The sequence below is a fragment of the Neolamprologus multifasciatus genome, chromosome 2 (genome assembly GCF_963576455.1).
Source record: "Neolamprologus multifasciatus chromosome 2, fNeoMul1.2, whole genome shotgun sequence".
Taxonomy (NCBI): domain Eukaryota; kingdom Metazoa; phylum Chordata; class Actinopteri; order Cichliformes; family Cichlidae; genus Neolamprologus; species Neolamprologus multifasciatus.
Window position 1 is genome coordinate 25754173 of NC_140440.1, and position 12806 is coordinate 25766978.

A 12806-nucleotide genomic window follows, 5' to 3' on the forward strand; every position below is an offset into this window, starting at 1 on the left:
TTTGCTGTGTATTTCCCTTCATTTCTACTTTAAGGAGTCACCAAATGTGAAAGGATGTACATACACTTACAGATCTATTATTATAGAAAAGCAACAATTAGTTGCACAGGTGTTAATTAACACTAAGGATATTAAACTCTAACGTTCTCCATTTTTTTTGTCATATGACAACCAGAGGAAAATAAAAATGTTCTGAAACCAATAATAATTCTTTTAATAAATGTATTTTGCGTTCAGCACAGTCGACAGTACGGTGACTCAAAATGGAATAAAGAGAAAAAGCAGCAAATATTCTCTATTTTTAGTTAATGAATGACTCATTCAATGCTGGATTCATGTTCAAAATATAACTCACTTCCTAATCGATTTTCAAAAAACCCATTTGAGCAGTTTTCCTATTATGTTTATATCTATTTCCTAATTCATGTCTATTTGTGTTGAATTTTCTAGCCCAATGGTTTTCAACAGCAAATCTGAATCATCCTGAGGTTTTTAAAGGGAACAGACAATGCTACTTTTCTCTAATGCTACCCTTTTTTTAGCCACTTAAAATCTTTAAAAGAGTAATAGAACATCTCTGCACAACAGGCCATAGATAACCTTAGATGAGCGGCAACAGAAAAAACAACAAAAACAGAAATCACGATTTTAGTCTACATTTGCACACATATTTAAACCTAGCGGGTCTCATATTTTAATTACTTCTATTGATCTAGAGCACGCTTTGACTTGTGTACATCATTAACTGCTATGCAATTATGAGGCTCTTACAGTGCGTAAACCCTACCTGCAGAATTGTAGTTGAATATTGTTAAACGTGAAGGTCAAGAAGGACTGCGCCACAGCTTGGTCTTCTTCTCGGTTGCTGATGCGTCTGAAAGTGCTGATATTTAGAGAGAACGTTCTGATTTACATCAAAGGGCTGCATATTTTTCACTGGCCTACTTTCTCACCACCACACTCTCTCCCTCAGGTACATTTTTCACGTGCTGCAGAACTCTATCGCCCTCTCCCCGTTCATACAAGCTAAGCATCTGGACCGTAAGGACCCCTCCATCAGAGAAGAGTGGATGAAGGAGTTGAGGAGCTACAGGGGCGGCGGGCAGGTCAAACGCTCTAGGCTCTCTACCCCACCCTCTCCCACCCTGGAAACCCCTGTGGACTTCATTTGCGAGTCTCTTGCGGTTGCTGATATCATGGGGGATGATTCCACACTGAATGCCATAGCTAAAAACTAGCAAAAGTCTGCAGACTCACAGGGAACATGAAGGGAAAAGGAATTCTAAGATGATTATTTATTCAGAGGATTTTATATACATGAAGTCCCCCTGTATACATTAATGTTTCATTTTTGAAATGCAATCAGGGAGATACTGCTGCTCTCTAACTGGAGTTTATTTTGCAATAAACTACGTGACAAAAGCATGTGGGCCGTCTGTTCCTTCCTCTCCTCCTAACAAAGTAACACATAAGCCTGTTAGTTTCCTGATGAGGTTTCAGCGCATAGTGGTAACCCAATTAGTCATGCCACCCACCCCTTCAAAAAGTGGCACTTTTCCAGGACAAAATGCTTAGCTGGTTTAATGTGGTCCTCTCACCTAGATATCCTAAACAGCCACAGTTACAGATCCTCTATTTAATTTGCTGCGATTATTAATATCATTAGTGGCATTTATAAGCTAGCCTTGGAGTAATTTTTGTGTTCGGTATGCATGTCTGTGAAAATTACCATGGAAATGCATGGAAATCAAATTTTATTTTCCACACCAACAACCAGTGTGTGTGTGTGTGTGTGTGTGTGTGTGTGTGTGAATGTTTGTGAATGTTTGTGTGTCAAGCTTTATGTAAATCCAGCTGGAGCATCTACATCAAACAAGCCAAAAAAGATAAATTTAGAAGAATCAGAAGCAAAGACTTCTGAGCTACAAAGTCTGCTGCTTTTTAAAAAAAATGGAAATCGAGTGTGCACAAGCAAATCCACTTGTAAAAAAAGGCTGAGGTATCATTGGTATACCTCATTATACAGTAGCAGCTCTGCTTATATAACGTCCACCCCCCCACCCCCCCAGTTAGATCTTTGCTGCCCTCTAGCGCTGAAAACGAAGTGCTGCAGAAAGGTCAAACGGGACAAAGTCAGCTTGGATCAGGCTTCACTGTTTAGGAGATCATGCAACATTACAGTTATGTAAACATGTTTTTTTATTTATTAGTATTTAAATACAGCCTGTGTAGAATAAAAAGCAGTTTCAATGAAGCTGACATCAATGCTGCACATACACAAAAACCACTAACAATAAGTGATATAAATTTATACAGCAATTCCTCTTCTACTAACTACATCCACGCAAAGTAAACAAATACAAAACAGATCTTTACAGCCGTATGTGGGACAGCGTGTCATTGCACATCGTGGGCCTGTAATGGTTCATTTGTACCTTTTGCACAAAACTATCGTCGTAATCAGATTTGATACAAATACTTCAGTTTTAAACAGAGGAACGACTGTGAGTTGGTACTCCCTTACAAGCAAAGAACCAACTAACTACATATTAAATCCCAGGACAATAATTATAAAAAAAAAATGTAAATTTTCCATGTAATGTTACATTTAAAGGAATCTGGTAGTACATTTTATACCAAACATATTTCGCTTAATGATTACTTATTTTAATAAATAAATCTTTGATTTGATAGATTTCAACTGCCTTTGCCTCAAAATTATTCCTTCATGTTTATGAGGACAGCAAATCTTTTTTTTTTAAGTGCACATGTTTTTGTTTTGTTTTTTTAAAAAGGAAAAAAGAAGAAGAAGAACTGTTGACCTGACAGTGTCACAGCATAAACTGACCACGTCACCACATAACCTAATCTGAGTTCTGCATATTCATTTCTGTTCAAAGCCTTTAGTCAAACACCTGCTATCACCTGATTTTTAACACCTGTCAACTAAATGAAAAGACGGCAAAGTAAAACAGGCCAACAGACAAAAGACCCATTGTGTTTTCCGTGGAGGTGTGACTCGCTCCGACTCAACAGGAAACTCCTGTTCTTTCTGCAATGAACCGGTATCACTGTGGTTAGTGTCCTCACCTGAATGCATGCAAATGTGGTTAAATCCAGAAAAATCTGTAACTTGAGGAAGAGTTTTAAATTAACTGGTTAATTATTTCATTAATTTATGTAATGAAATAAGGATGTAGATGTAGAAACGTAAAGGACTTGTGAATTATGTTTGGGGGATTTTTCCCTACCAACGACCAGCAGATGGCAACGTCACGCTCTTTTATACACCATGGTTAAAAATGGAGCCCATCATTCAACTGCAACCAACATGTTTCATTACACCATTTAGTGACAGACAGAAAGCAATCAGACGTTTTTATGCATGAACTATTTTCAGAGAAGTGTATTATTCTTACTTAAAATTCATTGATGGTACCCAACAGCTACAGAAATTACCCATAGTGAGCAGGCCAAGACGTGCCGTGAAGAAATGTTTTCACCTTTCCTAATTTTGTCCCCAGCTTATTTCTCATGCTTACATGTTTCAGATCACCAAACAAATTTTAATATTAGACACAGAAAACTGAAGTAAATACATTTTGCAGTTTTTTTTAACAATGACTTTGCTTACTGAGAGAGAGAAAAAAAAAAAAGGTACCCAAACCTACCTGGCACTTGTTTGAAAGACAAATTCCCCCTAAACCTGATAAGTGGTTGTGCCACTGTTGGTAGCAAGAACTGCAATCAAACTATCTGCTGTAGGACCTGGATGACCTGCTGTAATTAAAGGAACCATAAATTCTGCTCTCTACCAGAAGATCCTGAAGGAAAATTTCTGGTCATCATTTCATGGACTGAAGCTCAATCAAACTTGAGTTACGCAGCACGGTGATGATTTGAAACACATCAGCAGGTCCACCTCTGAATGGCTCAAAAAAACAAACAAAACAAAAAACCCTAAACAAACAAAGTGAAGGTTTGGGAGAAGCCAAGTGAACGTATGAACTTAGATTGAGATACTTCGCCATGACCTTAAGTGTTTTCAACTCTTCTTCTGCAAAGAAAAGTGGGCAAAAATCATTGCAAATTATCACAAACACTTGATTGCAGCTCTTGTTGCCAAGAGTGGCACAATCCCTTATTAGATTTAGGGGTCAGTTACTCTTTCCCACAGGATCAGGTAGACTTGGATAGCTTTTGTTCCCTTAATAAATTAAATTGTTATTTAAAAACTGCATTTTGTATTCATTCTGACTCTTTGTATGACATTAAGATTCGTTTGATGGTCTAAAACATGTAAGTGTGACAAATGTGCAAGAACACAAGAAATCAAATCATTTTCACATGATAGAGATAGGGTGATGGTGGTGCGCTGGCAGTGGATTTTCACCTGGGAAAGCAGGGTTCCAATCTTACACAAAGCCAAACGTATATGCCTGTGCTTCTCTGGCCCAAAGTCTTTCTCCAAGCAGGGCTTTCCAGTCAGGGGCCGTTTTTCCTTTTCTAAATCTTATGTCTATTAAATTTTTAAACTGTAACCATAGTTTAATGCCATCATTGATAGCTCTGGCTTCATGTCAGCCTACCAGGTGGGCATCATATCAGGAAACCACATCCGCCCGAGGTGCTTCGACACCTCACTGTGGATCTGCTCTATGTTGTAGCTGCTGTCTGGGATCAGCACCTCCTCCATGATTGACAGCTGTGTCAGCCTGCCCCCGCACATCTTCACAAACTCCACAAAGCCACTGCAGGTCACCTCACACTCACCGAGCCCGATCGCTGTCAAGCTCTTGCAGCGCTCTGCGATGCGGATTAACTCCTCATCCAGGGGCTCAATGCCATTGGCGCACACAACCAGCTCCACCAGCCGAGGGCAGTTCAGTCCAATGCGGCCTAGCATCATTTTACTAACAGCTCGGCCAAAGTACAGGTGGGTGACGGGGGTCTCCTCACAGAAAAAGGGCTCAAACTCCTCCTCATACAGGAAGAAATACATGACTATGTTGACCTTCGGCGAGTGGCGGATCAAAGCCTCCCAGCTGCTCCTCTTGATGGTGTGAAAATGTGTTTGGCCGGGGTTTTCACTCACCACGTCAATGCGCAGATGTTCCAAGTGAACGTGTTTTTCAGAAGACAGGGCAAGAAGAAGCTCATCACTTAGGAGATGGTAGTTCAACGCCAGCTCCCTGAGGCCATGACACTGGTCTGCCACACACAAGATACCTTATGAAAAAGAGAGAAGAGTGTCTTAATGTTTTAGAGCCTTTGAGAATGTATATACCTTTATTCAAAGGAGCTTGCAAAGAAAAGCGTCTGGACTTCTTTAAGTTGCTTGAAGACGGTTCACCAGACGGTTCACAATGAGCTCACCCGAAACCCTGGCTGATTGGGACCCACACCCAGTTTCACACCTTGGCTCAGGCGATTAGAGGATCATCAGGGTGTCCTTTTGTCCCTCTGCGGGGGGATACTCCCACTAGGTTTAAATCTGGGACTCCCCACCATTTGACCTTAGAACTGAAGAAGCTTCTCGGATGAGAGGTGAAATGTCTTCAAGCAACTTAAAGAAGTCCAGACGCTTTTCTTTGCAAGCTCCTTTGACTACGATGACCTGGATGACTGAGAACCTTCACAGACATATATACCTTTATATGAGTATGTTAGTTGAGGCACGGTTGTACCCTTAATCACAGACTGTATACTAAAAGGTGTTCATAGCTTCTGGGTATTAAAGGTTTGTCCTTAAAGCTGCATTCTTTCTTGGGCAGCAGGGGTCAACTGTAAAGAAATCTATAAGAAGATAACCTTACTTCTCACTTGCTTTATGGCCACAATAAACACTTTCCTGATGATTTTATGGTGGTATGGTACGATTTCACAGTGGGGCCACCTTGTGACTGTCAGGTTACTACCCAACTGGTCTATAGTGTGCTTGGGTTTAGGGTCAGCTCACCTCCCCTGTCATATAGTTTAAAGGGTTCATAATGGGAGTCCATAAGCTGACAGGTGACATCATGTTGTTTATGTTCACCTTCATAAACAGTCTGTGAATTTAATTTTCTTTTTGGCAATCAGTTCCACGCTGAAGTACCTCAGTTCCAAGAAAAGCAAAATTGAGCATCTTGTTGATGAGTATTCACAGTGCCCACTTTGAAGCTAAAATACTGCAGGTGTACTAACCAGCTGGGGAGACATGAGGGCAGCTGCTCATCTTCAGCAACTTAAGGGTGTCACTGTTGTTGGCAACCAGCACCTTCAGGGACGGATCATCCACTGGGGTGTCATCGATCCTGATGGAGGATAATGACTTGGAGTTTACGAACACCACCGTCAGGGCAGACACAAAATGGGCCTGAGGAGATACCAACGATGTTCATCAAACCAGGATTCATTATCTGTTATTGCTGATGTAGAAAACTGCAAATCTTTTTACAGGAAGTGGAAAAAATAATAATGCACCAGGGGAAGCGGTGAATACAATCTTCATGATGACTTGAAATACCAGCATATATTATGTGTGTTTTAAAAAAAATCAAATATAAACAGGCCATTTCTTACTTGAGATACATCCATGAAGCTGGGCCGTGCTGTAGAAATCAGCCCCAGGGTCTTGATGGTGCAGTTCACCAGCTGAGAGAGAATGTCACAAGCTGCCTCTGCAGATTCGGTGCAGCTGTCCACCTGATTTACCAGCAGTGATTCAACATTTTGGAGAGGAGGGAAGAGACATTAAAATAATTGATGAAAGACTGAGGTGTAAGAATCACTCTAGATAATTAAGCACGTCGATGCCAAAACTGCTGACATGTGATGCTCAATTCTGCAGCAGTTCAGGTTAAGGAGGGCAGGTATTGTTTATAAGACAGTGCGTTATGAAAATGGAGGAAGAGAAAGAGGCCACAGCAGGTGAAACAGGTGAGAGGAAATGAGAGACGGCAGGGGAGGCTCTTACTTTGAAGCTAACATACTGCAGGTGTTGGGCATGCTTCTTGATGATCTGCTGAATGAGGTCAGGGTGAGTGGAGCGTAAGTAAGACGTGGCTGGCTGATTGAGCTCAAACTCAAACTTCCTCCACAGGTCAGGGGTGTGAAAGACGTCATTCCAGCACCGGCACACGGATGATGCCCTGGCCCGGTCGACCAGGGACAGATGCTGGAAGATTTGCAGGACGACGTGATGGGGCAGGTTCCCCCAGTCTTGTGCTGGAGTCATCCACTTCGGTCTCTTAGCCCGCTCTCCGAGGGAGGGGAAAATCTGGCACTGTGATTTCAGACCTGTCCTTCCTCGCTTCATTCTGAAGCAAATCAGCCCACTGTGGTGTCATAAAATCAAAGATCTGTTTAAAAGGGATGTGCAGGGTTAAGATTTTACTGTGTGCTGGGATTACACAAGCCATGAATTGCAGTACAGTGTGAACTCAGTTTATGCTGGTAGCACTGAACAGGTTTTGTGTTTAGGGACAAACATCTCCAATTCTATAATTATCTGCTTTAACACTATTTACCCACTTAATTATAGCTTCCTGAAATGTTTCATTAATTATTTTCTTTTAGAGTTTTATGTTTTTAAAGCCCTGATATAATAAAGAAGCTACATTTGGCTGCTCCATTATTCACAGGGAGTCACCACATTTTTACATGCGATTGTCTTTCTGTCAAAGCCCCAATTTGAGTGTTTTTTCTAGTCTCAGGTTTCTCTCAGAGTTCAGGGTTCTTGTGCTTGCTGGGCAAATGTGTAACTATGGAGCCACCAACGTGCTGATAAATCAGAGAGTTTTAAATGTGTCTTGATCCAATGAGAATTTTCTCTTTTTTTCACACATTCAGTATTTGCCAATGACATTTTTTCTGTTTAGTATAATTTTTTTTAAAAAGAACAAAGAACTTTATATTTATCCACTAAAAGCACAGAGTTCTCTAACATATAACTCTCTATGTTATCTGCGTTCCATGACAGCCAAACTATACTCAAACAAATAAATGCTGTCAGAACTAGATTTATGAACTCCCAACTATGTCAAAGGACACATGAGCACTGTATAACGCAAATATAAGGTACGTATATAACACTTGATATTAAAACGGAAGTCTTTGTCCTTTATCTTACCACCACCACACTCGAAGAAACAATCTTAGACACTATAAGCACCGACATAATTTAATGCATCAGCGACCAGTCTAAAAACTAAAAGTGTCTAAAAACTAACCGAGATGCACTGTAAAAATCTGTCTGTGAGCTGATGTTGTTTTTATTCAAGAGTCAATACTGGCTCCAGAATATGTACGAAGGTCTTCTAAATAAAGTATCAGCTAATGGTGTTCGCGTTTCACTAACCATGAAATATGCTAATCTGTTTTAAAACCCATTTATAGTATTGTCCCTCTGTTATTACCACTACTATTGCTTTCCTTGCATTGTATTGTGTTGCTGTTGTTGTTACCGTCGTTGCATATTATTGCATGTTGCACATGCTCAAAAAAAGCTGAACAGAAACTTTAAAATGCATAAATGCAGGTGTCCTATGAGCATTTATGAGTCTGCAGCAAAGCTGACCGAATCGTAACACAGCCCTTCTCCTCCAGCCTCCTCCAATTCCGCAATCGATCTTTTACTCACAGTCCAAAATATCAATAAAGCTCAGAGTTACTTACCCGAACGGCTTAAAAACGACGCCTTCCGCAGGGTTTCGTGCTCTGCCAGCTGAGATGACAGCGTCCACTTGGAGCCATGGCTGGAGATGACTGCAGAAATGCTGGCTGCTGTTGATATAGGACAGCAGGAGCAGCTCCCATAATAAGCTCTCTTCACTTTAGCGACAGCTTGACGGGCGCTGCCGAGCAGCCGGTACACGTGAGCTGAGGAAAACATGGATCTGCATCTCCCACCACCATCTTGCGCGCAGAAAAACAGATTAACAGTTCTGCGTGAGCAGAGGACATATATTTTCACATTTCAGGAAGTCGGAAGGGATTGTTTATACTAACTCTAATTTATGTGGTCACTCAATGAGCGTTGTTGTCCTCATGACCAGTGAGCAGAGGGCACAAGATAGTGTGTGCACGCGTGCACACAGAAACTAGGTCAGTGTGTCAAAGTGTGCGTGCGTGTGTTTGTGTGACGGAGAGAGTGATCTTGTGGACATGCTCATTAAAACCCCACACAGGAACACACTTTATAAACCCTTGATTATCGAACCTGTGCCGATTAAAGCAGTTTATTAACCGCGGCCGTCAGCGGTGAAGAAAAGTTAGAATACGACGTCAGGTGGTTTCTTAGTGTTATGAATCTTGCTGCTTCACAAACTGGCACATCTAAAGCAGATGGCAAAACAATTATACCTGATAAAAACGTTTACATTGATCTAAACTCATTAAAAAAATAGCAGTCACATGTGGGTTTACAAGCTCAAGGTGAAAAACATCAAACCATCCGGATGTTTACATCTGGATTCTGTCATGCCTATGGTGTCAGTCTGCTCTTAAAAATACTGGCATGGTTTTGTTGTTATTTTAACCTGTTAATCCTAATCAAGTTGTAAATCACGGTTTGTTCCTCCGACTTTGGCTGCTATTTCTCAGTACCTTACAGAACTTTGGGCTTTTGGCAACCCCAGTGTTTTAGGCCTATTGCATGTCTGGATACTGAGTTTGCAGAGTGGAATAGCAAGAGAGGGAGGAGCAGACAAGAAGAGATGGTCATGTTTATCACTCTGGGGACTACACTGTGCAGGGCCTTTCCAAAATTACTTTGAAATGGAAAGGCACAAGAACAATTTGTAGAAAACTGACATAGAAAACCTTGGGCACAGACTCTTGTGCAGCCTGGGGTCTTAACTAAGAGAGGTTTATTTACAAAGAATCTTTCGCAGTCAATGTCACAAAGTGCCTGATGTCAAAAGTCCAATCTTCACATTTTAAAATAAGTATGAGGCCAAGAGGCAACATATTAAAGTCAAACTGTATAGGCTACAAAATGGATCTCTGTTGAACACCACAGGATGGGGCAGCCCTTTTTTTGACGAGAAATTATTAGTAGAGTGAGAAAAACTTTTGTCTGCAAGAATAAATTTTTATGCAGACACAGACACCACCTGATGTAATGTGTTTAATAAGACTGTGCGATCCACATTATCAAACTCAGATCATAGAAAACCAGAACAATCTGAAGTGATTGATCATGTGAAAGATGGTGCTGCACAGGAGTTTACATTTGTCATTCTTCTATATTTCAAATCATCAAAAACAGATTTTAACTTTAGACAAAGACAACACGAGTAAATACAAACTGCAATTTTTTAAATAATGATTTCATTTATTAAGAGAAAAACAACTATCCAAATCTACCGGTCCCCCGTAAAAAAGTAATTGCCCCTAAAATCTAAAACAGTCTTCTACCACATTTGGCAGCAAGAACTGTAATCAAATGTTTGCAATAACTGGCAATTATTCTTTCAAATTTTGTCCCACTCTTCTTTGCAGAATTGTTATAATTTAGACACAATGGAGGGTTTACATTCAACAGAAAGGTCATATCAAAGCATCTGAGTCTGATTTATTTCCGGACTTTGACTAGGCCACTCCAAAACTTTCATTTTATTTCTCTAGCCATTCAGAGTGTGTTGTTGTTGCTGGTGCTGGTAGTTTTTAGATGATTTTCCTGCTGCGTAACTCAAGTGCGCTTGAGCCTCAGGGCACTTTACCATTCAGGATTTTCTGGTTGAGAGCTAAATTCATAGTTACGTCATTTACAGCAAGTCGTCCAGTTAGTAAAGCAGCAAAGCAACCTCAGACTATCACACTGCCACCACTATGTTTTAATGTTGATATGATCTTCTTTTTTTTTTAAGTTTTAAACCAGATATGACTGGACACAAACTTTTCCAGAAGTTCAACTTTTTGCCACAGAATGTTTTCCCAAAAGTCTCGGGGATCATTTAAATGTCAGTTATTTTGTTTTTCAGCAGTTTCTTTAGATTGTTGCACAATGTGTTGCTTTTTCTGTTATCCCCCTTCACTCTGTCACGCAGGTTCTATTTAATTGTTCATTGATTCAACAAGTCTGGCAGTAATTAGGGAAAAGACAAAATCTGCAGCTTTTCATTTAGGTCTGAAAAACTGAACACAACACTGACAATTAAGCATTGACACTGACTAGGCCACTCCTAAACTTTCATTTTATTTCTCTAGCCATTCAGAGTGTGTTGTTGTTGCTGGTGCTGGTAGTTTTTAGATGATTTTCCTGCTGCATAACTCAAGTGCGCTTGAGCCTCAGGGCACTTTACCATTCAGGATTTTCTGGTTGAGAGCTAAATTCATAGTTACGTCATTTACAGCAAGTCGTCCAGTTAGTAAAGCAGCAAAGCAACCTCAGACTATCACACTGCCACCACTATGTTTTAATGTTGATATGATCTTTTTTTTTTTTAAGTTTTAAACCAGATATGACTGGACACAAACTTTTCCAGAAGTTCAACTTTTTGCCACAGAATGTTTTCCCAAAAGTCTCGGGGATCATTTAGATGTCAGTTATTTTGTTTTTCAGCAGTTTCTTTAGATTGTTGCACAATGTGTTGCTTTTTCTGTTATCCTCCTTCACTCTGTCACGCAGGTTCTATTTAATTGTTCATTGATTCAACAAGTCTGGCAGTAATTAGGGAAAAGACAAAATCTGCAGCTTTTCATTTAGGTCTGAAAAACTGAACACAACACTGACAATTAAGCATTGACACTGAAATTGCCCAAACTGACAAAGACTAACAGTAAAGTCTTATTTTATGGTTGCAAGGCTTTAACATGGAAGCTTTTTATGTCACTGATGTTTTATTTGTTTATTTGTTTGTTTTGTAAGCCATAATTCAACAATTTAAGTTTGTAACTCAAAGTTTCAACTAAATAACTTAAAATTTCAACTTATTCACAAGTCAGAGTGAGTAACTCGACATTTTGAAAAACCTAACCTGAAGTTTTGGGATAAAAACCCAAGACATAACAATTTGACATTTTGACTCAGTGCTGCCTGAATATTATTTTATTGTTTACTTTATTTACTTATTTTTTTCAGTGAAGGATACAATGTTCCATAGTTTAAGGCTTAATTTTTTACATCCAGTCTCGTGTTTATTTTTGTTGCCTATAACAACCTTAATATCTGTAGGTAGATGAGAAGCAAAGTGAAGCATAGAAAAAGCATGAATACATCTTAAAATGTATTATTATTATTATTATTATTTCGACTTCAGTAAAAATGGGATAAATAATATCCTCCTGACTACCAGCAATGCAAATTTGTCCTCTGTAGAGCACCTTTCTAAACCTGAATATCTCCCATACACTGCATACTACACAATTGCCTCCTTTTGGTATCTACAGAGGACATCTAGGGCTTTCCAATGATACCAAATGTGAAGGGGTGGAGCTTTGGGAACTTTAGTTTTTTCATTAAGGAACATGGCGGCCATCGCTGCAAGCACATTTTATGGGAAGAAGAAAAGTAAGTGCATAAAACTTCTTATTGAGCAATTTTTAGCTATAAATGTTGTTAACATATTTTAAATAAGTCTCTTAATAACACATTAAAACACAGTATGCTTAATTCTAACTTCATTTTAGTATAGTATTGAAGTGTTTAAAAAATGTCCTCCATAGTGGACATTTGTAGTCATTTCCTCCATTTTGTTCTGTTTTTTTAAATGACCAGAAAAGGAGTCCTTTTTAGAAGCAGAAAGAAATTAATTGCAGTTTGATGAGGGAAACCCAGATCTTGAGTTGTCTGATGAAGAAGATCATAGGGAATAAGCCCT

The 12806-nt window shown here is 39.6% G+C and overlaps 2 protein-coding genes across 3 annotated transcripts in view; one reads left to right on the plus strand and one right to left on the minus strand.

Annotated features, from left to right (window-relative positions):
- Positions 1–2582, plus strand: part of atp10b (ATPase phospholipid transporting 10B) — a 22528-nt gene extending 19946 nt beyond the window's left edge. Inside the window, exon 21 of the mRNA XM_085171421.1 lies at positions 974–2582. Within this exon, the coding sequence (XP_085027547.1) occupies positions 974–1238 (265 nt within the window). The 3' untranslated portion in view covers positions 1239–2582. The remainder of the gene's footprint in view (positions 1–973) is intronic.
- fbxl3l (F-box and leucine-rich repeat protein 3, like) lies at positions 2211–9098 on the minus strand. Of its 2 annotated transcripts, none has more exons than XM_085171543.1 (5): positions 8659–9098; positions 6959–7319; positions 6565–6687; positions 6187–6358; positions 2211–5229 (listed from the first exon to the last, which is right to left on the minus strand). In XM_085171543.1, exons 2-5 carry the CDS (start codon positions 7298–7300, stop codon positions 4586–4588), a joined length of 1281 nt encoding a protein of 426 aa, XP_085027669.1. In that variant the 5' UTR covers positions 7301–7319; positions 8659–9098; the 3' UTR covers positions 2211–4585. The 2 variants fall into 2 exon arrangements, with proteins under 2 accessions (XP_085027669.1, XP_085027662.1); XM_085171536.1 differs by having other exon boundaries at positions 6959–7343.
- Between the last annotated feature and the right edge of the window lie 3708 nt (positions 9099–12806).

Bases quoted from the DNA above. Each gene is read 5' to 3' on its own strand.
- fbxl3l (XM_085171543.1), bottom strand. From the start codon at position 7,300: ATGAAGCGAGGAAGGACAGGTCTGAAATCACAGTGCCAGATTTTCCCC. The intron at 6,688-6,958 runs GTAAGAGCCTCC...CTGGTAAATCAG, and splicing joins TGCAGTATGTTAGCTTCAAA to GTGGACAGCTGCACCGAATC. The intron at 5,230-6,186 runs GTTAGTACACCT...CTTTTTCATAAG, and splicing joins CCCTCATGTCTCCCCAGCTG to GTATCTTGTGTGTGGCAGAC.